This window comes from Clarias gariepinus, chromosome 7 (assembly GCF_024256425.1).
Source record: "Clarias gariepinus isolate MV-2021 ecotype Netherlands chromosome 7, CGAR_prim_01v2, whole genome shotgun sequence".
Lineage (NCBI taxonomy): Eukaryota > Metazoa > Chordata > Actinopteri > Siluriformes > Clariidae > Clarias > Clarias gariepinus.
Window position 1 is genome coordinate 28,758,365 of NC_071106.1, and position 27,307 is coordinate 28,785,671.

The following is a 27,307-nucleotide window of genomic DNA, read 5'->3' on the forward strand; positions in this document are numbered from 1 at the left end:
CTAGAAAAAATATCAAGTAACAAAAATTCTGACGCAATTCAACCATAATAAAAAATAATCCTGATTTCAAACCAAATTGGGAGGATAAGTTAAAAGGGAGAAAAAACAATTTTAGATAAAAATGATTTAAATTAGTTAATACAAGCCCCAACAAGGATTACAAAATTTTAAAGACACTGTAAGAACGTATATTTATAAACCAGAACAAACAATGAAATTATATGTTTCAACTACTTGCTTATTTGATCATAAGAAAATTACTAAAAACAGATTTGAAATAGCCAAATAAGCCAAATATTTTTCTAATTGTAATATAAAGATAAGCAAGCTGCTTTTGAAAATTAAATAAGTGGTCTGAAATAATATTTTGATTATCTGATGACTTGGAGTATGGTTTAGAAACTAGAAATAAAGTTAATCTGCTACGGTTTAATAAAAATATGTAAAAACTAATGAAGAAAAATAACATTCAATTTTAAGGAACTTTAGAAGTTCTAAGGAAAACAGACATGTTTGTTGTATAAAACATTGATAAATAAAGTCATCCACAAAATAAGAGTAGCATTTTTTTCTGCATATGATGGATAAGGCCAGAGGCAATAGTAATTTAATCTGTAAAAATAGTAATTTAATCTGTAAAAATTGTATAGTATTAATATTTTAATAATAATTATTACATATTAATAATCATTATTAGTAATATAATATATAGGACTCAGCTTATCTCTGTGTCAGTGGATCTCCAACCCCCTAACTGGCAGACCACAGGCAGTAAGGATAGGCGGGCATGTCTCAGCCTCCATCACTCTCAGCACTGGAGCCCCCCAGGGGTGTGTCCTGAGCCCCCTGCTGTACTCTTTGTACACATATGACTGTGTGGCCACTACCAGCTCCACCACCATCATTAAGTTTGCTGATGACACTGTCGTGGTGGGCCTGATCTCTAATAACAACAAGACGGCCTACCTGAAGGAGATTAGAAATCTGGAGAACTGGTGCCAGAGGAACAACCTCCTTCTAAACGTCAGTAAGACAAAGGAGTTGATAGTGGACTTCAGCACTAAGCAAGAGAGGAACTACCAGTCACCCGTCATCAATGACAGCCCAGTGGAAAGAGTGGACAGCTTCAAATACCTTGGTGTTCACATCACGCAGTACCTGTCATGGTCCTGTCACATCAACACCATGGTAAAAAAGGCCCGGCAGCGTCTCTACCACCTCATCACAACCTGGTTCAGGAACAGCACCATGCAGGACAGACGAGCTCTAGAGAGGGTGGTGCGATCAGCAGAGTGCACCATCCGCACTCAGGTCCATGACCTGCACTCGATCTACAGCAGGCGGTGCTGGACCAAGGCCAGGAAGATCGTGAAGGACCTCAGCCATCCCAACAATAGACTGTTCTCTATGTTAAGGTCAGGAAAGCGATTCCGCTCCCTGAAGGCCAACACAGAGAGACTGAGGAGGAGCTTCTTCCCTCAGGCTTAATCAATACACCACACAGTACTGACCCACAGATACGATTTTTACACTCACTCTGGACATTCGTTTACACTAGTGGGCTCTGCACAACTACACTTTGTGGTCATTAGTTTAATCACTCTATCACAAGCCACTTTAAATAAATCACTTTTAAGCATATTTGCACTGCACAAGAGACTTTAAATATGTGGATTGCACAACCCTGGACATTACCATTTCTTTATTACCATTTATTATAGCTTCATTCCACATAAAAATGACATAAATCTAGACCAATTTTGTACAGCTTTACTTATTGTTTTATATTTCTTCATATATTCTTCATGTAATTTCTATATTGTTTATATTTTATTTAAATTTTATATTTTATTTTATTCTTTCTGTAAGGGACTGCCTCTAGAGGGCACTGTGGCTGTGTTGTGTTTGTTTGTAGTTTTGTTGGAAAGAGCCAGTTTCCCAGAAGGCACCTCGGTCAGGTGAGGAAGGAGCTCACCTGCGCCGAGGTAGCCAATTAGAGAGACTATAAGTAGCTGTTGGTTCTGGGAAACTGGCCCGAGCATTGTTATTGTCTAGTGGGGTTTTGTTGTGTTTGTATGTTGGGGTTTGTTAGTACTGGCTCTGAGGGTTTGTTTTCTGTGTGTCAGGGTTTAAGTTAACCTTGGGTTAAACTGTTTATGTGTGAGTATGTTGCGTGTGTTTATTGTCCCTTTGTTTCATGTCACTACTGTTAATGCCGTTTGTGTGTATTCCCCTGTGTTTGACCAAAGCTCTAGGCCTTGGTATGCTCTACGAGTGCGCCTCAGAGGAGCGTGTGTGTAGGTCGCTCATAGGAGCATGTGTGTAAGCCGTTCATAGGAACGTAGGCATGAATGCCGCTCATAGGAGCGTAGGCGTGAATGCCGCTCATAGGAGCGTGGGTATGCGTGGAAGCCGCTCGTTGGAGCGTGGGTATGCGTGGAAGCCGCTCAAAGGAGCGTGTGTGTAAGCCGCTCATAGGGTTGTAGGGTGTGTGTGACAGTAGCTCATAGAAGCGTGGGTGTGTGTGAGTCGCTCGTAGATGCATACCAGGGGTAAGTTTAAGTCAAGGAGCTTTGGTCTTATGTTTGAGTATTGTGGGGTTTGTCTGTTTGAGTTTGAGTTAAGGTGATTTCTTTAAGAGGGGCTTTGGGGCCCTGGTCACGGCACCTAGCCATAGCCGTGCGCCTAACACAGAACATGTTTGTCGTTTGTCTCAGGTATTAGAGCCTATGTATTTGTCCAAGGTATTAGAGCCTATGTATTTGTCCTAGGTATTAGAGCCTATGTATTTGTCTAAGGTATTAGAGCCAAAATGTCTGTCTGTGTTAGAAAGCCGAGGTTCCATCACTAAGTGCCAATTAACCGTGACGGGTTCCCAGAGTCCAAGTATGTCTAAACCCAGTATTCCCGTGTGTGTGTTTTGTTTCCTGAACCCTTGTGTGTTTATGTTTACTGAGCCAGTATTTTTTTTGTTTAGTTCCACTGTGTTTAGTTATGTTTTGTTAATAAAAGACTCTTCCTTTTGAAAAGACCTTTGCGTTTATGCCCGCCTTTTTAAGCCCACGGCTATACCATCAGCCAGTAGTCCCAGACTCCTGACACTTTCCTGGTTAAATTTACCTTGTATTTTATTTTTCATATTTATTTCCTATTCATAGTCTTTTATTTTAAGGTCACAAGCAGTTGTCTAAGCATTTCACTGCATATCGTATTTTGTATATCTGTGTATGTGACAAATACAATTTGAATTTATAAGAAAAAGACCCAAATATTGTAAAAAATCTTCAGCTTAAAACACAGAGAGAAGTAACTATAGATAAGGCTGAGATTGGCACAATTGTTAATTTTATTTATTTATTTATTTATTTATTTTATTGATATTTCTTCTCTAGATGCTGCTGGCTAGGCATTTGATTTGGCTCTTAATACTTTAAAAAGTTTTTTTCCTTTATTATTAGATAAGATCTGACACTTTCCTTATTAAAAACATCAAGATCCATAAATATAATTTATTTGTCATTTAAATACAATATATAGGTGCAACTCAATAAATTAGAATATCATTGAAAAGTTGATTTATTTTTTTAATTCAATTCAGAAAATGAAACGTCTCGGGTTACTTTGCTGTAACCCTGTTCCCTGAAAAGGCGGGAACGAGATGCTGCGTGAAAACGCTATGGGAAACATCTTGTCATGTTGCCAGTTGTGAAGCATGTGTGTATCAAACACGCCAAATTTTTTTCTTTTATAACCTCAGTCGGGTGACGTCATCTGATAAGACGCACCTGCAGGTTATAAATAGGAGTGAACCGGAAACATTCTTCAGATTGATTTGTCTGAACGGACGTCCGGTCACGTAGGCAGTGTAGCATTGGGACGCAGCATCTCGTTCTGGCCTTTTCAGGGAACAGGGTTACAGCAAAGTAACCCAAGACTTTCCCTTTTAAAGGCTACACTCGATGCTGCGTGAAAACGCTATGGGAACGAGAGTGCCAACGCCGCCCCACTGCAAGTGTCTGGACTCCAAGGTTGTGTAGCGTGTGCGCACAAGGCCGAGAAGGTCTCAGAACTATGTCTGGGTAGCTGACTCGAGGACCCGTGAGCCCGGAGTAGCATGAACATCCAGACTATAAATGTAACAAATGTGTGCAGAGAGGACCAACCCTCCGCGTCACACACTTGCTGCAGGGGAATACCTCTTACTAGTGCAATAGATAAGGCGATCCCCCTGGTTAAAAGAGCCCTGATTCCTTGAGGCAAAGTGAGCCCACGCACCTCATAGGAAAGGGCAATAGCATCTCTCACGCAGCTTGCGGCCCCAAAACATGTAAAAGCTGCTCTGACTTATGCCACTGGCTAATGCGATAGACGTAAATCTAAAGAGCACATATTGGACACAGTAAGTGAAGTCTCTCCTGCTCCGAAGCTGTAAAGGCTTAAATCTCTGAAAGTGATGGTCACTTTCTGGTCTAGCTTGATTTCCTTGAGGCCTGTTGTTAATGGATTTGAGAGACAGCTGTGCCAGCTTACGCTCGAATCCCATGTAACACCCAAATATGTTGTCCTCTGAACAAGAAAGAGCATGCTTTTATGGCGTTAAATCTCAATCCTAAGAAACAAAGATTAGCTAGGACGACATGCTGATGTTAAAGCGCTAGCTACTGAGACAGGGCCAGAACTACATCCAGGTATTTTGTGTATGTGCGGGTGAGAGAGCTAGACCAAATGGAAGGACCCGATACTGGTGAGCCCCCCCGCCGAAAGCGAACCTCAGGAACCTTCTGTGTTGTGGCAATATTTCTATTGATTTATTTTTAGATAGCGGTAAAGCCCGTAAAATCTAAAAATTAGACGCAGCCCCCCGTTCCTCTTGGGAACCAAGAAATACCGACTGTAGTAGCCTGACTCTCTGTCTGGTAGGGGAACATGTTACATGGCCCCATTTCCCAGCAACTTCTGTCAGCATATGCGCACTTTCCGGTTTCATGGAAGTGGAGACCATGCCATTAAAATGCAGAATTCTGTAGTTTCTCTCTACAGTGCTTAGTACCCAAGGAGATGTACTTGGCAGTAGCTTCCACGCTGCCAGTTTCTCAGAAAAAGGCAAAGTCTCAGCGGCTTGGTTAAATGGGGGGGGGGGGATGTTAGATGTTCAGCATCCTGAAACATGGCAGGGAAAAACCGAAAAACTTTTTATTGGAGACTGGTGTTGCCCGAAACACCAGTGGTGGCGGAGCAAGAACACCGATCTCCTGGGGGTGCCAGGGAGAACACTTCATTCTTTGAAAGAAATTCTGCGTGCCTCTCCCCATAGAAACCTCAGGGCTTCTTTGTGAAGAAGAAAATATGCCAGTCTGACCTCTTTTGAGGTGGATTGCGTGACGCACCCCAATCTTACGAGGGGGTGCCCGGCTCAAAAACACTCTCCTTGTGTGTTTCACGCCTTGCAACAGTCAGACCCGGTCGAGACTGGGTGGCTGACAGTCCCGACTCTTGAGCACGGCGGGGAAGGAATTTCCCGAAGACTTCGCCTCATATATAACTTCGCCTCATGAACCTAGTGGCGACCGAGTTAATGACATCGCCAAATAGGCCGGAAGGCGAGATGGGGGCATCAAGGAGGAATGCACGATTCTTCTCCTTGATGCCACTGAGATTCAACCACAAGTGCCTCTCCGCGGAAACCATCGCAGCCATAAAACGGCCAATAGCACGAGCCGTCTGCTTTGTTGCACGAAGAGACAAGTCTGTGGCCCGGCGTAATTCCAATACGCCCTACCTTGAAGAGCCCCGCCAGTACTCAAGTCTCTCAGCAGGTCAGCCTGGTAGGCGTGCAAAACCGCCTGATGTGCAATGAAGCACCAACCTGACCTGCTGCCTGAAAAGTTTTTCCCTCCAGGGAAAATAAAAAAGTCTACACAGCTTAAAAGGAAGTAATAACTTTTCAGGCAGGATGATGTCCCAGGAAAGAGATAGCCTGGAAGTATGTGAGTGAATGAGTACCATTTAAGATGTTTTACTGGTACAGTATAAAAATATCACATCAGTACTATTACAACTGCTAATGATAATATAACAATAATGACAACAATAATACAAAAATAACTTTTCATCAAGAATTATAAAGGTGAGAGAATAAAGAGACAAGGTAATAAAAATGTAATAATAATAATAATAATATCAACAATTAAAACTTAACCACAGTAGAAATTAGAGGGTACAAGGAAGCAAGGGGGAAAATAATAATTTCCCTATTTTGCTTCCTTTTGGAAATAAGGTCCCACAGATCCCTGTGTCTGGAGGAAGAGAAGAGAGGCAGAATCCAAGTTGCTTGAAGTTCAATGTAAAGTTTGCAGTCATTGGTGGTTTGGGGAGCCCTGTCATCTGCTGGTGTTGGTCCACTGTATTTTATCCAGTGGAAGGTCAGCGCAGTTGTCTATAAAGAAGTTTTAGAGCACTTAATGCCTTCCTCTGCTGACTAGCTTCATGAAAATTCCAGCTTCATTTTGCAGCTGGACTTGTCACCTGCCCACACTGCCAAAAGTACTAATACCTGGTTTAAGTACCATGGTATTCTTGTGCTTGATGGACCAGAAAACTCACCTCACCTAAACCCTATAGAGAATCTATGGGGTACCGTGATAAAGAAGATGCGAGACACCAGACCCGACAATGCAGAAGAGCTAAAAGCTGCTATCAGAGCAACCTTGGCTTCCATAACATGTCAGCATTGCCACAGACTGATCGCCTCCATGCCACGCCAGATTGCTGCAGTAATTTATGCAAAGTGAGCCCCGACCAAGTATACATGAGCTGTACATGTTGATACTTTTTAGTAGTCTAACTAACCCAGACCCTGGAGGTGCAAGGCGACAGTGCTAACCACTACACCAGTAGTCCAACAGTTGAAATACAAAATTTTACGTGTTCGTAGCTGTAAGCTATAATACCTTAAAAATTTAGGTACATAAACACTTGAAATATATTAGTCTGTGTGTAATGAATCTGTACAATATATGAGTTTCACATTTTGAATTAAATTAAGGAAATAAATCAACTTTTAATGATATTCTAATTTATTGAGATGCACCTGTATTTTCCATGGACTGAAACATGCCATTGTCACTCCTACTTTTAAATCTGTAGACTAAAATGAAGTCAGTAACTATATACCCATAAGCATATTGCCTATAGTGTCGAAGGTTGAACAGTTTAAAATTTTTCTTAATACAGGCACTTTTGATTTACATAACTACTGTTACTCTTTAAAGAAAGGCATTTCACAGTAGCCCTTAAAAAAAGTTTTAAAAAAAGGTTAAAAAAAATAACCTTAGACCTAATTTAGCTAATAATCTAAGCTTGACAAAGGAGAAGTAGTGTTGTATTCTTAGATTTGCATAAAAAACATTTGATACAGTTAACCATGACATTCTCATTCCAAAAAGTTCTACATTTAAATTTTCATCCACTGTACTGGCTTGGATGTCTTCATATTAATCAAACAGGATGCAATTTGTCAAAGTTTATGATGTACTGTCTAGCAACACACACTTTGTAACTTTTCCTCAAGGATGAGTGTACAGCCCTTTACTGTTTAATTTATATTTTAATCTTCCACAACAATGTTATATCATAGATTTTCAAAGGTATGCAGATGATACTCTTGTGTATGCGAATGGTAAAATACTGGAGCTGAAAAGGTAAGAATTTTATATGTATATTGTTTAATAAAAATGTATATCCAAATTTTAAATGGCTTGGCTTCTCCTCCATTGTATAAATTCGTTAACTTTAGCTCACAGCACTTTACCACAATTCATGAGAATATCTTTTTTTAAAAGACTGTCCTGTATCATTTTACAGTACTGCATTTGGGTAGTCAGATGTCTCTGTGAAAGCTACAACACAGTGTAATACCCACAAATACCACAGGATATAAAAAGGTGCCATTTTTTTTACCAGTTGTAAAGTCAACTGAAAATTTTGATTTAAGACACTTTGACTGCATTTAATTGTTTATAAGCTGTTTAACTGTTTTGGCTTTTGATTACATCACATTTGATTACATTTGTCTGGTATTGCGGTGATTGTTTGCTTTACATGTCAGGAAGCCCTCATGTTTGTGTTTCCTTCTGGCTCTCCCTTTTAGTTATGCTGTCATAGTTAGTCCTGCCGGAGTCTCTGCTTGCACTCTACAGTTAATATACATTCACATTATACATTGTGTGACTGTGACCATACCTAACTGCCATCTCTCCTCTTCTTCTCTTTCCCCCCCTCTTTCTTTTTCCTCTCTCCTCCTGTCCCCCCCTTTCACTCTTTCTCTCTCTCTCTGTCGAGCTACACATGTCGTTCCTGAGCTGCCAGTGATCCAGACTCCCTCTGCCCTCCGGACCTGTCTGACCCATCCTGGTGCCCCGCTTCTGGCTGAAGATCTCGTCACATGGATGCCCAGTGTGTCTCTCTGGGATGCGTCTGGTGTCTGGGAATGATTCTCTCCACCTAGAAAATGGTTCTGGCCTTGACTGGTGTTGGCAACTGTTTCTCTGGGGACTTGACAGTTCGATAGTTCATGACTGTGAAAAAGCATATGTGTGAAAAAGCATAAGTAAAAATCAAACAGTTAGAAACATCCTTATGTGTGTTTGTTAACCATATGCTACTTCAATGGCTGTAATATTAAAGAGAAAAGATGAAGACTTTTATATACTGTTTCTAAAAAAAATCTTTGTATTGGGAAAAAAAGAATAGTACAAATAATGCAAAAAGTCACACAACTGGTAATCCTCTGAACTATAGACAATAATGTTCATGTTGACATTGTTAACAACCTCATTGTTTTTCTTTTTCATCCTATTATATATACCATTCTACATATACTGATTCTTGTTTCTATCTAAGCATGTATTACCAAGCATAGACACAGGACTCTCTCTCTTTCTCTCTCTGCGCATGCGCTGGGTGTGAGGGAGCGTGTGGAAGACTGTTTGGCGTCTTGCCAGATTTTATGAAAAACTTTCGGTTTTCTTTTCCCCACTTCTTTATTTATCTCTTTATTAATTTTTATTTATCTATTTTCTCTTAATCATTATTTAGTGAATGCTGTTTAAAAGACATTTAGTTTAAAACTTTATCGTGAGAGAGAGAGTGAGCGGGGCACCATGGCCTCTGAGGCCGGTGGGGAAAGTTTGTCTTTCAGGAATGGCGTCAGGTGTGTCACGGACAATGGGGTACTGGTGGAGGAGGTACTGTTAGCGGTGGGAGAGCAGGTCGGGTGTGAGAACATCTACTTAGCCTCCCGGATGAACAAAGCGGTGGTGGTGTTTGTGAAAAAGGCAAACCTCGTGAGTGCACTCATAAAGAGTGGAATAACCGTGAGAGGATCCGCGGTCCAGGTCACCCCTCTGCCTGCCCCCGCAACGAGAGTGGTGATATCTAACGTGCCCCCGTTTATACAGGACGAGGCGATCATGAGCTCAGGTGTAAGAGCTCCAGCATGAGACACGTCCTGTCCTTCCGGAGGCAGGTCCTGATGGTTTTAAATAACCAGGAAGGAACACTGAATGTGAAATTTAAGTGTAAAGCGAGGGATAGCAGCTACACTGTTTTTGCCACCACGGAGCCGCTGAGGTGCTTTGAATGCGGGGACGTCGGACAAAAAAGGCTGAGTTGTCCACATGGAGCCGTGCTCGCACGACGACACGGCCGGGGAAACAGCGGCAGCGGTGCGAGGACAGCCGGCGGGGGAGCACTGCGGAGTCCGTGCCTGCGGTGGGCCTTGCCGACACACCAGAACTCCAACAGGTCAGTACTGAACACACCGGCAGCACTGAGACACACCCTGCGATCGGCACTGAACCCAACACCGGTACCACTGTACACAGCGCGAGCGCAGAACCTGATGCCGTTACAGTGCTCAGTGCTGACAGTGACCACGCCCCCAACGTCTGCACCGAAACACAACAGCCAAAGACCAACGCACCACCACAGACACCAAAAGACACAGAAACGAGGAGAAAACGGGAGGAGACGTCCGGCACAGAACCGACAAATAAGCGGAAAACCCGCAGTCAGACTCTGAGCACCGCGGTACAGGAAAATGAAGAGGCCGGGTGCAGCACCGCACACACACCTGTAGGCATAGAGGAGCAGGTGAACCTGTTCCTACAGCTGTTAAAAACTGAGAGGAAAAAGGTAGTAAAAACGTTAAAAGAACTGAAAAAAACTAACACAAGAGGTAAAAACAAACAAACCGTCACTCAAAAAAAAGAAGAAAAATTGGACAACAGCTGAAACCATACCACAAACTGTAAATAAAACTGTAAATTAACGGACTAAAAAACTGTAAAAAAAAAAAAAAAAAAAGACTTGTTAATAGTAGGGAAGTGGGGTGGAGGGTCTAGTGGGTGTTTTAAAAAAAATAAAAATTAATTGTAAATATGTAAATACTGCATGTGTGTATGCGTGTGTCTGTGTGTCTGTATATATATATATATATATATATATATATATATATGAAAAAAATGTACAACCGGTTTTTCTTTATTGTTTCACAATAAAGTGTGTTTAAAACATCTCTCTCTCACACACACATGCACACACACACATGTTACTAAGAGGGGACTGTCACTCTACACTCAAAAAGAGGTCTTTTTTTTTATAATACAACTTAAAATAAGCACTTTTTTTAAACATATGCCAAGAGGGGACCTGACACTGAGTGACTTCTACCAATCCAAGAGGGGACGTCCATAGATTGTAGTGTAAATGTCTGTGAAGACGCAGAGACTGTTGTCACACACCTTTTCTGACTTTATTTCCATGCAACCCTAAGCTTCTGAACATTTACACATTATCACTCACATCATTCGCTTCTATAGAATTTTCTTGGTACACAGCCAGGTAATTTAAAGCTGATCAATACTCCCAGCTGTGTGTTTGCTACACTGTAGGTGGGAAACAGCAAGGAGCATCAGGAAGCTCACTAGCATGTGGAATAAAGGATGCAGATGCTTGTAAAAATAATAGAAATAGAAAAAATGGCAAGGTTGAGGTGGCAGACCATAAAAACATTTTTTATCACTTTCACACGCTATAACTTTACACACTATTCAACATGCCCATACCATAGGTTAAGTTAGCCACAATCTTTCCCAACCCAACTTTTTAAAAAACCTTCTTAAGGGCCTCTTCTGTACCTTATGTACATTCTCTTTATGTCTTCAACTGCCTTTATAAACAGGTAATAATAATAATAATAATAATAATAATAATAATGTTATCTCAAAAGTTAGCAACAAGGTGCATTATTGATGATAAAACCATTTAAAAACATTAGGCATCAATCTGAATCTTGCAAGCAGGGCCACTTCCATTCTCTCTCTCTCTGTCTCTGTCTCTTTTTCTCTCTCTCTTTCTCTCTCTCTCTCTCACACACACACAGAGGGAGAAAGAGAGAAAGAAAGAGACTATCTAAAAATGCTTTTGCCATCTGTGAAGGTTTTATATTACATTTATTATTTTTTATGAAACAAGCAGTTTAAGATCAATAGTTATGTCTCTAATTAAGCAGGGGGGACATACACATAGACATGGGTTAGTGCTTTGATTATGTGTGAGATTATGCAGTATGCTTGTGTGTAGTTTACTCAGTTCAAATTTAAATGACTAAAATTCCAGAAAAAGTGGTATTTTGTCATTTGGCAAAATTTGCCAAAAAAAAAATTTGCATCATTACCTTCATGTGCTTATATATGGATTAAACGTTGTTTGTTTGTTTTTTTAGAAAAAGTAAAAAAAAAAAATACAAGAAAACTTTTCCAGTATAAATTTGGCAATAATAAGTATAAAGTTGGAATCAGCCATATGCATCAGTTTCTTATCTCTAGTTAATGCTTTACTTGCTACAGCCACCTGCCTCTCACTTTAAATTTACTATTTTTAAACATATATAATTTTATAGAATAAATAAGTCTGATTTAATAAATAATCCAATATAGAGTGTCTTGAGACCCTAGTTTTTGTTCTTGTTTATTTTAGGGGCAACTGGAAAAGTATGTCAGTTCAGTTTAGCCACTGCAAAAACTGTTTATTCCTTTTGTATGTCACTCGGTTCTATTTTTTCTTGCTTCTTTTCTTATTAAGGAAAAGCACTAATAGCATATTGTGGCGTGGGTGGGGTTTGAGTAACAACCATCATGCTTTGCGGGAGGGATTGTTATGTGTTCACCGTGTTGGGGAAAGGTGTCTGGGGTAGTGGCTTCGGCCAGTGTGTGTGTGTGGGGGTCAGAAGTGTGTCTTGTTGATTGTTGGGTGATACGTGAATGTGCTGTTTGTGTGACTTTTGGTGCTGTGCTAAATAAAATACTCCCAGCCATTTGCATTGGGCAGCAAGGAAGCTCACTCGTCTCTCCACGCTCATTGGTAGCTGTGAAAAACGCTACAATTGGTGTCAGAAGTGGGATGGAGAGTAGCGGGTTAGAGCGGCGACCGGAGCGGAGCTGCGCGTTCCAGGTCCTGGCACTGGACCTTGGAGGGGATTCCTCCAGTGACGCAGCACCGGAGCAAGCTACAGCTTCGTGCCCCGCCCGCCAGCGAAGCGACCTGCAGCTGCGCCTGCCGGCCTACAACGCCGCCGTTGATCCGCACGCGTTCCTCGCCCAGGTAGAGCTAGCTGCCGACTTCGCGGGCTGGTCCTCGGCGGAAACAGCCGTCCGGGTGGCCCTCTCGTTGGAGGGTGACGCGCTGCAGGCGTTGGAAGACCTCCGGGCTGATGAGCGGAAGGACTGGGCGAAGCTGCGGGAGTCGCTCCGCTTCCGGTTCAGCGCAGGTGACCGTAAGGAGGCCGCGTGCGAGGAGCTGGCAACCCGCGTGCGGAGCGCCTCCGAGCCACTGGGGGCGTTCGCTATGGACCTGAGTTCTCTCGCGCGCAGAGGCTACCCGGAATTCGGGTCCGTCCAGCAGGAGGAGCTAGCGCGCCGTGCGTTCCTGCGGGGAATCTGTCCGTGGCGGCTGTGCGAGCACATCTGGTTAGCGGCACCGGCTTCCTTGGCTGAGGCGCTGCGCGAGGCTGAGCGCGCTGAACCCATCATGGCAGAACGCCACGGCGAAAGAGCCGAGCGACCTCCCGTGACTCAGGGCAGGTGAACCTAGCCGGGGACAGGGCAACCCGTTGTGGCTAGGCCCCGACCCAGCTTCCGAGATTCCGCGAGGTCGCCGAGGCCAGGGACCGCCGGATTACCGCTGCAGTGTTCTCAGGCCTGAGGACAACGTACCCCAGCAGCCGTTAAAACTAGCTTCGGGGGGCGCCGAGGGGAAGCCGCCTCCCACAGCCTTCCTTGTTTCCCCAACTACCGGGTTCAACCTCCGGTCAGGACGTGCAGGAAATCGCGCGGGGGTCTACGTTGACTGTGGCCTGGACAACGTTTCGCTGCGGGCGCTCGTGGACACTGGCTCCACAGTTTCGCTGCTGCGCTGGGGAGTACTAGGACAAGGCGATCGCGGTTGTATGCTGCCGGCCCCAGCCGTGAGCATTCGCACCGTGTCGGGGAGCTATCTAGAGATACGGGCCTGTCGCACAGTGCGAATACAAGTAGGTGCAATCATTCTTTTTCATCCATTCTTGGTGGCCGACATTGAGGATGATTGTATCTTGGGGTTGGATATTTTGGAAAGGTGGGGTGCAGTACTTAATCTCGTTGACGGAACGTTGCGTGGTAGCTTCGGGTTAGCCAGGTTGCTAGTGCCCAAAGCGCAGCCGGACGGGTACTGGCAAGTAGAGCTCGCCCCGGAAGCGCGACCTAAAACTGCGTTCTCGATCGGGCAAGGGCTATGGCAATTCCGGCGCATGCCGTTCGGCCTGTGTAGCGCTCCAGCTACCTTCGAACGGCTGATGGAGAAGGTATTAGCCGATATTCCTCGCAACCGTTGTGTCGTTTACCTGGACGATTTACTGGTGCACGGCAGGGAGTTTGAGGTCGCTCTAGCTAACCTACGGGAAGTATTTCTGGCTATCGGGCGGGCGAATTTGCGACTCAACCCTAAAAAGTGTCAGCTGCTGCGGCGAGAGACCGGCTTCCTAGGACATGTAATTAGTGCTAGAGGGATTGCCACCGATCTAACAAAAATAGCGGCGGTACAGAATTGGCCTGAACCGCTAAATGTGTCCCAGCTACGCACCTTCCTCGGGTTAGCTTCTTACTATCGCCGGTTCGTCAAGGATTTTGCCACGATCGCCAGTCCGCTGCACGGCCTCACGAAAAAGAATCAGCCGTTCCACTGGGACAGGGCGCATGCGCGTGCTTTCACTCAGTTACGGGAAGCTCTGGTCACGTCGCCCGTTCTCGGATACCCTGACGCGTCTCGTAGGTTTATCCTTGACCCTGACGCGAGCGATGTAGGGCTGGGGGCCGTCCTGTCTCAGGTGTCCGAGGGTAAAGAGCGTGTTATTGCCTACTTCAGCCGCGCATTGTCTGGACCTGAGAAAAATTACTGCGTCACGCGACGCGAGGACTACGACTTTACCGTCCAGCACCGAGCTGGAAAACTGCATGGTAACGCGGACGCTTTATTCCGCCGGCCGTGTATCAAAGAGCGTTGTCGGCACTGCGAGCGGGTTGAAGAGCGCGTGCATGGTCGTGACATCGAACACTCTCCGACCCTCGTGAATCGGAACATTCTCCCTGCGCAATCCTCTGGAGTCTCCGTCGGTAATCCGCCGTCTGAGCCAGTGTGCAGCCGAGTTACCGTGTCGCCTACAGCATCGCCTGTAGTCATTCCGCCTGTGCCACAGATGGACCGTGATCAGCTCATTGCCGAGCAGGAGAAGGATCCGGCGCTGCAACGGGTACTGGGTTGGGTTAACGCGGGCCAGAGACCGGATTATGCCGCGGTTGCTCACTTGGGACAGGAGGAAAAAGCTCTCCACTCGCAGTTTAATCGACTAGCGTTGTGGGGGGGTTTACTATACCGCCACTGGGAACGGCCGTGTGGCGCTGGCGAATCTTTTCAGCTGCTGGTGCCGCGGACTCTGCGGGCACGAGTGTTGGAAATGATTCACGGGCATGCGGGTGCGGGACACTTCGGAGTCACCAAAACGCTGCAGCGGTTGCGCGCCCGCTTCTACTGGCCGGGCTGTCACACTGATAGTGAACTCTTTGTTCACAGATGCGACGTCTGCATGGCAAAGAAGGGCCCTACCCAGCGCTCGCGAGCACCTTTGCAAGACTTTCGGGTGGTGGCACCCATGGAGCGTATAGGCGTGGACATTCTTGGGCCTTTTCCCATCTCCGATCGTGGGAAACAGTATGTGCTGGTAGCCATGGATTATTTCACCAAGTGGCCGGAGGCGTTTGCTGTTCCTGACCAGAGCGCTTCCACCACGGCCCGAGTGTTGGTGGATGAGGTGTTCAGCCGATTTGGCGCCCCGGAGCAGTTGCACAGCGACCAGGGGCGTAACTTTGAGGCGGAGGTAATCGCAGCGGTGTGCGAGCGCCTCGGGGTGAAAAAGACCCGCACCACGCCCCTTCATCCGCAAAGTGACGGCCTTGTGGAACGCTTTAATCGAACGCTTACCACCCAACTCGCCGTGCTTACCAGCGACCGGCAAAAGGACTGGGACGAACATTTGCCTCTCGTGCTTTGGGCTTATCGCACAGCGGTGCAGGAGTCCTCACAGCTCACGCCAGCTGCGTTAATGTTCGGTCGCGAGTTGCGCACGCCCGTGGACCTTGTGTTCGGGCCTCCTCCACAAGTGGATTTACCCGCGAAGCCGGGGATGGATTACTTTTGTTCCTTAAAAGACAAATTGTTTCGTGTCCACGAGCTGGCGCGTAGACACTTGGCGAACGCCGGGGTGAAGCAGCGCCGCTTGTATGATACTCACAGCCGGGGGCGAGACTTTGCTGCTGGGGAGTAGGTTTGGGTCTATTCCCCGCCTTCCCCCGCAAAAAGACTCCGGCGTTCACAACACCAGCGCCGACCACCGTCACGCCTGCTAGACTGAGTTCGCCATGGTGACCGGGGACGGTCACAGCTCGGGTGGGGGCAGTGTGGCGTGGGTGGGGTTTGAGTAACAACCATCATGCTTTGCGGGAGGGATTGTTATGTGTTCACCGTGTTGGGGAAAGGTGTCTGGGGTAGTGGCTTCGGCCAGTGTGTGTGTGTGTGGGTCAGAAGTGTGTCTTGTTGATTGTTGGGTGATACGTGAATGTGCTGTTTGTGTGACTTTTGGTGCTGTGCTAAATAAAATACTCCCAGCCATTTGCATTGGGCAGCAAGGAAGCTCACTCGTCTCTCCACACTCATTGGTAGCTGTGAAAAACGCTACAATATATTGTTGAAGAGAAGGGGGGAAAGAGAAGAAGAGTGATGGGTAAAGTTGGCAGTATTAGAGAGCTGGCAAGCAAAAACAAGTAAAAAGAAGCATCAAGAGTGATGGACAACATAGTAACAAACAAACTACAAAGAAGGGTAATGTCACAATGTCCATCTGTAGACAACAACACACAACAACCTAAAAAAGCCATTAGATATGGCAAATCAGCCAAATATAGATTACATAAAAACAAAACAGCCAAGCAGAGCTCTTACAGGCCAAAATCAGCCTCCAGAAAAGAAACCCAAAAGAGAGAAATATATAGACAAGAGATTATGCCAGAAACAAATCACAATAGAGCCTCAGACTATATTATCCATAAATTAATAAATGTGCAGCCTACTAACCATATCCCATACTGTCGAAAAGTCTAAGGCACCCTTTTTTTTTTTTTTTTACTTATTATTAAGTTGACTTTTTTTATTTAAATTATATATATATGCAAAAAAGAAACAGGTGTGTCTGAAAAACTGTTGGTTGTTATGCAGGATGCTCAGTTAATATTCCTAGGGTATATATAAAACTGTATACATTGTTCTTGACACTAAAGGATCCTCAAAGCAATGTCACACTAAATATTGACTTTGTTTCAATAATTACTATTTACTGGACATTTACTTTTTTCTTTTTTAAAGACATCCTTAATCTACAGCATTTATTTGCATTATTATTACTAATACAATGTTTTATTCAGAGTTATCAAGTGCATGACAAAATAATTCCAAATCTCCATAGTTTTTTCTTCACCCTTGTGACTGTTATTATAAAGTAACAATCAAAGTAAACATAGAGTAGACCTACAAAAAAATTCAGATTTCCTAAATAATCAATAATAACTTGTAGTTATACTACAGTGAATAAATTCACAAATGTACTATCTTTGATTACTTTTGCTTAAAAGATGCTTAAGAGGCGTAGGTGCAATTGGGCTTATTAATTATTAAGAATAAAAATTAATTATTTTTTTTTCTTTTGGAATTTTTTACATTTATTTCTGGTATAATATGATGGTACAAAACAAATTTTAATAGAAAGGAACTTACATGCAGCCATATGAATATTAATTCAGTGGTGGTCAAAGTTCAGAAATTTATTTTTAATCTGCAATACCCAAAACTTCTAAATGTCTTGTTAGTGATCAGAGTTTGACCATAGCTGGTGGTTTCTCTGTTTCAACATAAAAAAAAACACTTTGTTTGACAGCAGTCAAAGAAGGACCAACACATAGTACATGAGATAGTCCAAGGAGAACAGGGTGGTAAAACTGGTGCACTGCACAAAGTGGTTAATTACAGAGGAATAATAAAAAATGAAGACTACATAGGAATTCTTCAGCATAACCCCATACAGTATCATCACCTAGACAGTTGAAACTTGTATGTACAGTGGAACCTCGGATTACGAGCATAATTCATTCCGGAAGCGGGCTCGTATTCTAAAACACTCGTAAATCAAAGCACATTTTCCCATAAGAAATAATGGAAATTAAAATTATTTGTTCCACAGCCCAAAAAAAAGAAATACATAAAAATAATTAACACAAAATATAAATTAAAAATAAAACAAATTAACCTGCACGTTACCTTAAAAAAAGTAAAAATTAAAATCCCGACAGATAAGTGTTTCCATTTATGTGCACAGGCGCTGTGTGTGTGTGTTTTTCTCTCTCCTGTGCTGCTGAGTGTGTGTTATGTGTGTGCGCGAGCGTAACTTGACACCGTGTTTGTGTGTGAGTAAAGCACCCCCTCTCTGTTTCACACACACGCACGCACACATACACACACACACACAAGCACTTCAAAGGCGTGAGAGAGAGAGAGAGAGAGAGAGAGAGAACCGGCACGGTGTCAAATTACGCGCGCACACACAAAACACACAAACTCAAACACTGACACACACTAACGACGAGAGAGAGTGTGTGCGAACCTGCATAGTGTCAAATTACGTGCACACACACAAACCACACACACACAATGCAGCGCAAAAGAAAAAAAAAAACACACACACACATAACACACACACTCGAACACTGACACACAGTAAAGGCAAGCAGAGCTTGTGTATGTGACCGGTATACACACACATAACACACACTCTGCAGCGCAAGAGAAAGAAACACACACACAGATTGGTTATACCAGTAAGAGATGAGCACTAAGACCCAGCAAGGGAGATGAATACCCGCAGCACCAGAAAGAGAAAAACCATTGGCTCAGTTGTGATGACGCGGCGCTCGGTGTCAAAACAAGAAGCGCATGCGTTATACATGATACTTGGTGCTCGTAAACCACGACAACGCTCGTTTTTTAAGTAAAAAATTATTAAAAATCTTTGCTCGTCTTTCGGAACACTCGTAAACCGCGTTACTCCAAGGTTCCACTGTAATTTATTGTTTTAGAACAGAATTATGACTTCAAAACACATAACAGTGGGTTGTGGAAAAGACAAAGCAGGCTAATGTAAAGCTTTTAAAGCCTCAACGTAAACAAACATTTATGGAAATGTCAGGTCTGTCTTAGAAAATTCTGCTTAAAAAAGTAGTCAAATATCCAACCAGAATTCTGTAAGAACTTAATGTGTGTTAATTTTCTATTTTAGACCTTACACATATAATTCTGTTTATTAACAACAACAAAATTAACCATAATAATCATCATCATCATCATCATGACCATAATCATCTTGGGAATTTCTTTTCAGAGAAAAGATATATGTTGGACAATCGCACGCACGCACACGCACACACACACACACACATTATAGTATGTGTAAATTACTGACCACAACTGTGTGAGAGCTCAGCTCAAACAGTAGTCTTTTACTAATCTGTTACTATAGAACATTGTTTTCACATCAAGCTGCACATCATCTGGTTTGAGGGTTGCATTATTTTGATATAAGTGCATTGGCTGTGATGTGTTATTACTACTACTAGTACTACTTACTAGGTGATTTATATTAATGTGCTTGCTTATTTTTGTTTCTATAGCAACAGGTCAATACTTTTGCACAGTACTGCACACACACATATGCGCGTGCGTGCACACACATGGGCGTGCGTGCACACACATGGAACGGGAGTTCTAGTCAAACAGGATTTTTTATTGTGCAGAATAACAGAAAATAGTTAAAACTCCCATTTTTCTCTATATAGTCCCCTGCAACGCTAGTGCATGCATTCCAGCATTTCACTATTGCTTGGATACCAAGGTAGAGATTCTTCTCAATATGGTAGTACCATGACCGGACTGTCTACATTTTTGAAACATTGGCAACCCAGGATATACATTAATAGCCTAAAGATATTGTAGTCATTCAGCTCGTGGTCAGGACTATGCAGGATGTAGCAATAACTTTCAGGGAAGTTCCTTTAATGTACAAATGGTGTTTATAAATTATTGGTTCCTCATAAGGTCTCTTTCGGAAGTTAGTAACAAATTATCAGTTAATTTTAATGCAACAGACATTCCACTCACTGATTGTTCAAAGGAACAACTGCAGTGGGCTCTGAGCCACCTTGGTCAGGATCAGCATTTACAGACATTTGGCCTTCTGTCAAATGTTTATATCATTCAAATGTTTTATTTCAGCTGAGGATTTCATCACCACACTGTGCTTGAAGTCCTGGTAATTTGAATGCCCTACAATATGTATGTATGTATGTTGTGTATCAATGTATACATGTATGTATGTATGTATGTATGTATGTATGTATGTATGTATGTATGTATGTATCTGTGTGCATGTTGCACTTGCCAAATACATTTATTGGTCAGGAACATAAAACCACACACTAGCTAGGAGCGCAAGCGTGCTTTATTATAACCATCCGCAAAGCATTGCAGTCTCCACAATCACCCGCAAAGCAGACTGCCAATATAAACAAACGAAAAAAAGAATGCATTTTTTTGGCTGTGAGTTGAATGTTAGAGTAAGGTACTGATTGCCAAAGTGCATTAATATTTAACTTAAAATAGGACATAAACAAGATAATCAAATATAATGTTTACCAACAGTGGTAAAACATTATCTAATTTTAAACTTTTAAACTGATGTGATGTGATGGCTTACTTGTAAAGGTTTTCATTCATTCTGGTCAAGATAAATAAATCCATCCACCTGCTTCAACCGCTTATCCAAAGTCGGGTCGCGGGAAATAAATAAATGTGTATGGTTTTGTTTAAATAATTTGTGAATTATATGATGCCCTTCAACAGGCCTATTCAAAGCAATCAAGGGAGCATAGCACAAAGCATGTCTGATGTCATGAGAAATGCACAGACCTACAATAAAAAACACAAATCAATGTTTAATGGTGAAAATTTAAAATCTTCCTTTTGTAGATAACAGTATCTGTAGTCAGAAAAGAACTGGTTTGAAAAATGAGACTATCTGTGTCCGTTCTTGAAAAAGTCTCAAAATGGAGTCTAAACACCATCTAATAATATGCCCTACTAAGATATTTGCATGACTTTTGGTTTTTACAACACTAAAAGATCAGTTACAACACCAACCTGTTAACTACTACAGTACTTTACTGCTTCATCTTCTGCACCAAAAACTTACATAAAAACCACCAAGCTCTTTTACTGGATCAATTTGCTGCTTATAATTGTGAAGTGTGCAATGCTTGACTATTTGTTGTTTACAAAAGCTTTAAATAAATACAAAGGAAGAAAGAAAAATAAATAGATTTCTCTCGCAAATGTTCAACCATTTTTGGGCTTGGTTTCTAACTTGATGTGCTGTTGCCCTCCTGTGGACAGAATCAGCACTGACAATCTTCATTGACTGAAAATATTACAGGTTAGTCAACCCACATTTAGTGTAATGTTTGGCATCCCAGACTGTGATTTACTGACAGCCTATGTTTAGCCTTCAAAATAGAGATTTTCTTACCATTGCCACTGCTCTGTGTGTTTTATTTAGGTGTGTGTGTATTTGATGTTTAAAGGCATATTCCAACTTGACATAAAAAAAAAAAAAAAAATCATATGCCATCATCATAGCACTACATGAATTGCATTTCTTTCAAACGGTATTGATCAATACCATTTTTATTTGATTTAAGAGCGACCCCCTTGTTTTTTATTAAGAAGGCTATATCAGACGCATAATCACTATACATAGATTTAACATTACCTTTACAATTAAATTCTCACTGAAATTACAGAATAAATATATGCACAATTTATTTTTAAATCTTTGTGTGTGAGAGAAAACATTAAAAGTGTTTCCTACAAAGCCGTTAGTGGTAATATCCAGAAGCATGGTTGTCTTACGAAAGTGCATTAAATTCCATAAAATCTTGATTGTTGTTATGTATTCACAAACATTGATCCTTGGGTGCATCTCTGCAAGAGGACTTCTCATGTCTATTTTTTTAGAATATAGAAAATAAATAGACCATCAAACAGTACTGCATTGCACAGTATTTTCATTGAAGATAAAGTATCTGTTATTTTCAGCGGTATCCACCTCCGCAGTTGAACGCATGCAGCAAGCTGCAATATTCTCCAAACTGTGGCAGGCTTTTGGGCAAATATCCGTATGTGTGAGAGAGGACAAAAGGTAAATATGTGACAATTCTCCAGCAGTCATGCGGCTGTAATGCTGTGTCACGCTCTCCCATAAAACCCATGGCACAAACAAATCTGTTTTATATAAAAATAAGGGTCATAACATTGCTGGCTACTCTGAAAAAAAGGCACTTTATTGAATATCTGAGTATGGCCTTTCCTCCAAAGTAATTTGGGGGAATATATGTGTTTTTTAATATATATATATATATATATATATATATATATATATATATATATATATATATATGTTCCATGCCTTTCTTAATACATTTTTAGTGGTTGGGGTTGCTATATATATGGAAGTGAGCTCTCCTTGTCATCAGAATCTATATGATTTCTCCAGAACTTCGAGGTAATCTGGCTTGGTTTGGAGTTTGGCCCTTAACTCGAGGTATTCATTTTGCTCTGGAAATCCCTTACCCCCAGTAAAAAGTAAAGTTTCTTTTAATCTGGCATCTTGCTGCAAATCTGGGTATTGCATTCCTGGAGGATGTGCATGTGCAACGTGCATGTCCTTTAATTTTGGAACAGTGCCATAAAGGCAGTCTACAAACCCCACGGTTGGAGTTGGTCTCTTGTTTTCAATCACTGTGGGGCAAAGCACTCCATTTTCATGAAATCCAGCCCCTTTACCAGACTGATTTACTGTCACAATAGTGTTAAGTTGAGAATTTGACACAGCCATAGTCCACTCTTTCTCTTTCTCCAAAAGAGTTCGATAATTACTGCTTGTTTCCTTTGTCTCTAAAAATTGTTCACCATCTATTTCACCCTCACGTGGCTTGTAAATGGGATTGTTGCACATTTGAGTAACAGGATGAGGAATGTAATCATAAACATGTCCAGAAGCAGGTTTCTCAGGTGAGGTTTGTTGTTCCTCAAATATCCGGCATTGCATCTGGATCCCAGTCAGATCCACCACTTCCTGACGTTTTTTAAATGGTAGTTTCTTCCTTCTCCTTAATACAAAAGCAAATAGGCCAGCAGCAACAAATACAGCAGAGATGAACAAGACCAAAAGACTGAGGATGAGAACAGAAAGTGGTATTGTTCCTGTGGAAGGGGCATATCCTAATCCATTATCACTGGTGGAAGTAACATCATTAGCAAGTCCAGGAGAAGCAGCTGAAAATTTCAATTCTGGGCAGATGAGCTCAAGTTCGAGGGTGCGAAGGTCCTTGCCAAAAGCAGACTCCGGAGTCTTGCAAGTTACTTCTCCAACCACAATGACAGAGCTCAGTTTCTCAATCCACTGCTTGAGTGGAACAATGTCACATGAGCATTCCCATGGGTTCTGGTGCAGGTCAATCTGTACAATGGAATCAAGGTGCTCCAACACTCCACTAACAGGGAGATACAGGAAATAGTTGTTGCGTAGATTTAGCCTGGACAGAGAAGTGCCAGCAAAAGCATTGACAGGAAGTGTGCGCAGCAGATTGTCATTTAAAAAAACCAGCTGCAGGTTTGCCATCAGACTGAAAGCAGCTGGTTGAATCTCACGTATAACATTGTACTCTAAATAAAGGTAGGTGAGCATCTGTAAACCACGAAACATGCCTGGAGTCAACCTTTCGATATCATTACCATTCAGATATAAACTTTTCAAATTGGGCAAGTTGACGAAGGCACCTTCTTGAACATATGATATCCGATTGTTACCCAAATGAAGTAAATCCAAACTGGAGAAATTCCAAAAATCTGATCTGTATATTTTCTGAATCAAGTTACCACTCAGATAGAGTTTTTTGGCATTTAGTGGCCGTGGCAAGAGCTCAGATATGTTGTGAAAGCCTTTCTCTTTGCAATTTACAGTAAGTCCCAAGTCATTGATGTGTAGATTACACATGCATCCTGTCGGGCAGATGATTGGAATAGGTGGTCTTGTTTGATAGCCCTGTACAGGAGGTTGGTTTGGACCAGGATAAAGGCTTCGTGGAGTTGGTGGTGCTTTTGTGGGCTTAGGGCGTTTTGTTGGCTTAGCATACCTTTCTCTATACTCCACCGAGGAGGCAGTGTTATGGAAAGATGACAACATGGATGATGGTTTGGTGGGCCACATATTTTCATTACTAAAAGGTAGCCTTGGGATGCTGAGTTTTACTTCTATCTCAGCTTCAGAAAGCAGGGGACATAGCTCACTCCTTTTGATCTCACGGAGATCCTTTCCATGAAAGTGAAATGGATATTCACAAGTGATATCACCCACCAAAGCTGTGTATGGTATTCTCTCCAGCCATGTCTTGAGCTGTACAATCTCACACACGCAGTTCCATGGATTTTCTTCAAGCTGAATCTCCATTAGACTACGGCCTACATACTCCAATGTCCCCTTATAAGGGAGAGTCTTTAATCGATTGCCACGCAAATCAAGGTGCGTTAATGATACAGACCTGAATAAGAAATTGGGGAGCATGGGTATCAAATTGTCATTCAAAATAAGCACTCTGAGTTTGTACAGATTTCGAAAAGCACCACTTTCTATTTTCTTTATGACATTGTAATCTGCCTGAAGATATTCCAGGCTTTCAAGTCCCAGAAAAGTATCATTTCTGAATACCTCCAACTTGTTCTCATGTAAAAAGAGCTTTTTTAAAATGCTCAATCCATTAAATGCACCAGCATGAATGTCCTGCAGTGCATTGTTCCCCAAATTGAGTGACACAGCATTGTTGAGGTGCAAAAAGCTGTTAAAATATAGCTTGCGCAATGAGTTCCTCTGCAAATTGAGCTTAAATGGCCTTGCCCATGACTGGGAAATTTGACTGACATTTGTAAATCCTTTGCTGTCACAGTGCACATGGAAAATGCCCTCCTTGACTTCACAGTAGCAAGGGTCAAAGCAAGGCTCGTCTATTTCTTCAGACTCATCCAGCAAGGGGATTGGCGTAGTCCACCCTAAAGCTATTGTGCTTAGCAGGGTTACCCACAGCATCCTTCCTCCAAAACCTGATGAAGTCGCGGCTGAGTGCCACTTCACTGCACTGAGACAAACATAAAAAAAATAAAAATAAGAGACACAAATATTTGGGAAGTGGCTGCAATACTTGCATTAAATTTGTAAAAATGTTTTTGGGATTTATATTCAACAACAACACATTCAATTATTCCCTCACACCATCATCGGGAAAATATAAAATGTACTCATAAAATTCCCGCAGTATGAAAGTAAATGCATTTAAAACAGTAAATTAATATAATAAATTTTAGTACAATCACCAGGATAAGCATCATGGTGACGTGATGTTCTAGTTCTGTCAGGAAAAAGTACACACCCATGTTTACAACTAAATCACATCATGCATGATTTTGAGTGTCATTGCAAATTTTCATAGCACAACTGTTCCTCCAATTAATCATGTTGGTCTTCAATGCATCAGACCAGACAGGAGCTCTCATCTTCTTTCACTCTATCTCTCGTTCTCTCTTATCCACCCACCTTCGCACAGGCACGGACACACACACACACACACACACACACACACACACACAGCTAGTAGGACAGAGTGGACATTTAACAATTTAACACTCCAGGCAGTGTGCTGCACCCTGCATTCTATTTTTTTTATTCTTTTTTTTAAGAGCAGAAAGAAGAGTTGTATTTATCTTACAATGCTCAGATTGGACATATGGATAACTATTAAAAAAAAAAATAGATAAAGAGAGACACTATTTCCTTCCTCTAAATGCTCTCCTACCAGATTTGCAATGCATATCTAAGTCACTTTGTTTTTTTTTTAGGCTGAAGACACTTAAATCAGCGCGTTGGTAGAGACACTGATAAATAAAAACTGCTAAATGTGTTACAGTTCCAGACACTATACCCTGTGCTATGGTCTAAAATGTTGATTTTGATTAGAAATGTGTTGTCAGAAAGGATGAAAGACTTCCATTAAGCATTTATGCAAAATAGGGGGAAAATGGTAGTTGCCATCTTAGATGAATAGCACACTTTGTGCCAGCCAAAGCCTGTGCCTCGACATTTATGTGTGTACGTATGCATTCCCAGTTCCAAATTTTAAATAATAATTTTATAATACAACATCACTTTGATTCTAAATGCTGCAGGTACCTACTCTGTTTTTTTCAGTGGGCTCCAACTTTACATCTCCTATGCCAGAATGGATGTAAAGACAGGTCCAGATGTGTTAGGTTGAAGGAAAACATGCACTGAAAATAAATAAATAAATAAATAAATAAATTACTAAATAAATAAATAATTAAAAAATCCTATTAACTCCATCAACTGCAGTATATGTATATATACAATTGCACTGACATTTTAACTCTATAACACACTCCTATAAAGACTATAAAATCAGACCTTTACAAAATGCTGATGGTGGTAAAGATTTTAGCTTTGCCAAAAACAGTGACAGCAGCATAGTCTTTTTCCTGCTGAGATTTACAAAAACATATAGAGAGATCCATCTTGTAGCAGAAATTACTGAGCAGGTTTGGATTAAAAATAGAGACTGAGATGCATTTGTCCTCCCACGTCCGAGGATTCATGGCAACACTCACCTCTTCTTCTAACAGACATCAATAGCTTCCACAAAAAAGGGGCCATCCAAGAATTTAAAGCTTGTTGGATCTTTCCATCTTAAACACCATCCCCTGTATTGGAGTCTGTCTGTCTCGCCTTACTCTTCCAAAGCAAATGAGGTGAAGACGTAATTGGAAATCGATGTCCTTTTTTCCCCTCTCTCCTCTGTTAGGTTGGTTTATGGTTGCAAATCAGATGAAGAAATTAATGAGATACAGCTTAATTCATGTATAGTGCAGCAGCATCAACTGTGTTCATTCACATAGAGGAGACGTGGTATATCAGCACAGTGCGAGACCTCAATGTGAAATGAGCTTGAAGGAAAGCGAGCAAGAGGGAGGACGAGAGATTGAAGGAAGGAGGAGGAGGAGGAGGAGAAGGAGGGTGTGCATCAGCCTCTCTCTCTCTCTCACCCTCTCTCTCATTCTCTCTGTCTATGGTTATATATTTGGTGTTGATCAGGGAATCGCATCCCAAGTCAATTGTACTTTGGTCTCTGCCATATCTGTCTATCTAGTGTGTTTAGTTAAATTGTATTCTCATTGTATTTATTCAGAACGGCTCCATTCTTTTTTGTCTGTAGGGTTACACAGCTGTGTACGTTTATTCTCTCTCTCTATTTCCCTCTCTGTCTGGTTTCGATCTTTATGCAGTAGGCTGAGCTCATGAAAGGATCTCTGTCTTTAGACTAATCTCTCTTCAGCAGATCTTTTCCTGTTGTCCTGTAGTGGGCGACCAAGATCTGTAACTCAACCCTTCTCTCTTTCTCTCTCTCTCTCTCTCACACACAAACACACACACACACAC

At 42.1% G+C, this 27,307-nt stretch overlaps 1 protein-coding gene across 3 annotated transcripts; it reads right to left on the bottom strand.

Annotated features, from left to right (window-relative positions):
- Positions 1-22,213: 22,213 nt before the first annotated feature.
- slitrk3a (SLIT and NTRK-like family, member 3a) lies at positions 22,214-26,790 on the bottom strand. 3 transcript variants are annotated; one of them, XM_053500139.1, is made up of 3 exons: positions 26,479-26,790; positions 26,031-26,124; positions 22,214-24,938 (listed from the first exon to the last, which is right to left on the bottom strand). In XM_053500139.1, exon 3 carries the CDS (start codon positions 24,887-24,889, stop codon positions 22,277-22,279), a length of 2,613 nt encoding a protein of 870 aa, XP_053356114.1. In that variant the 5' UTR covers positions 24,890-24,938; positions 26,031-26,124; positions 26,479-26,790; the 3' UTR covers positions 22,214-22,276. The 3 variants fall into 3 exon arrangements, with proteins under 3 accessions (XP_053356114.1, XP_053356115.1, XP_053356116.1); XM_053500140.1 differs by lacking the exon at positions 26,479-26,790 and adding an exon at positions 26,279-26,325; XM_053500141.1 differs by lacking the exon at positions 26,031-26,124.
- Between the last annotated feature and the right edge of the window lie 517 nt (positions 26,791-27,307).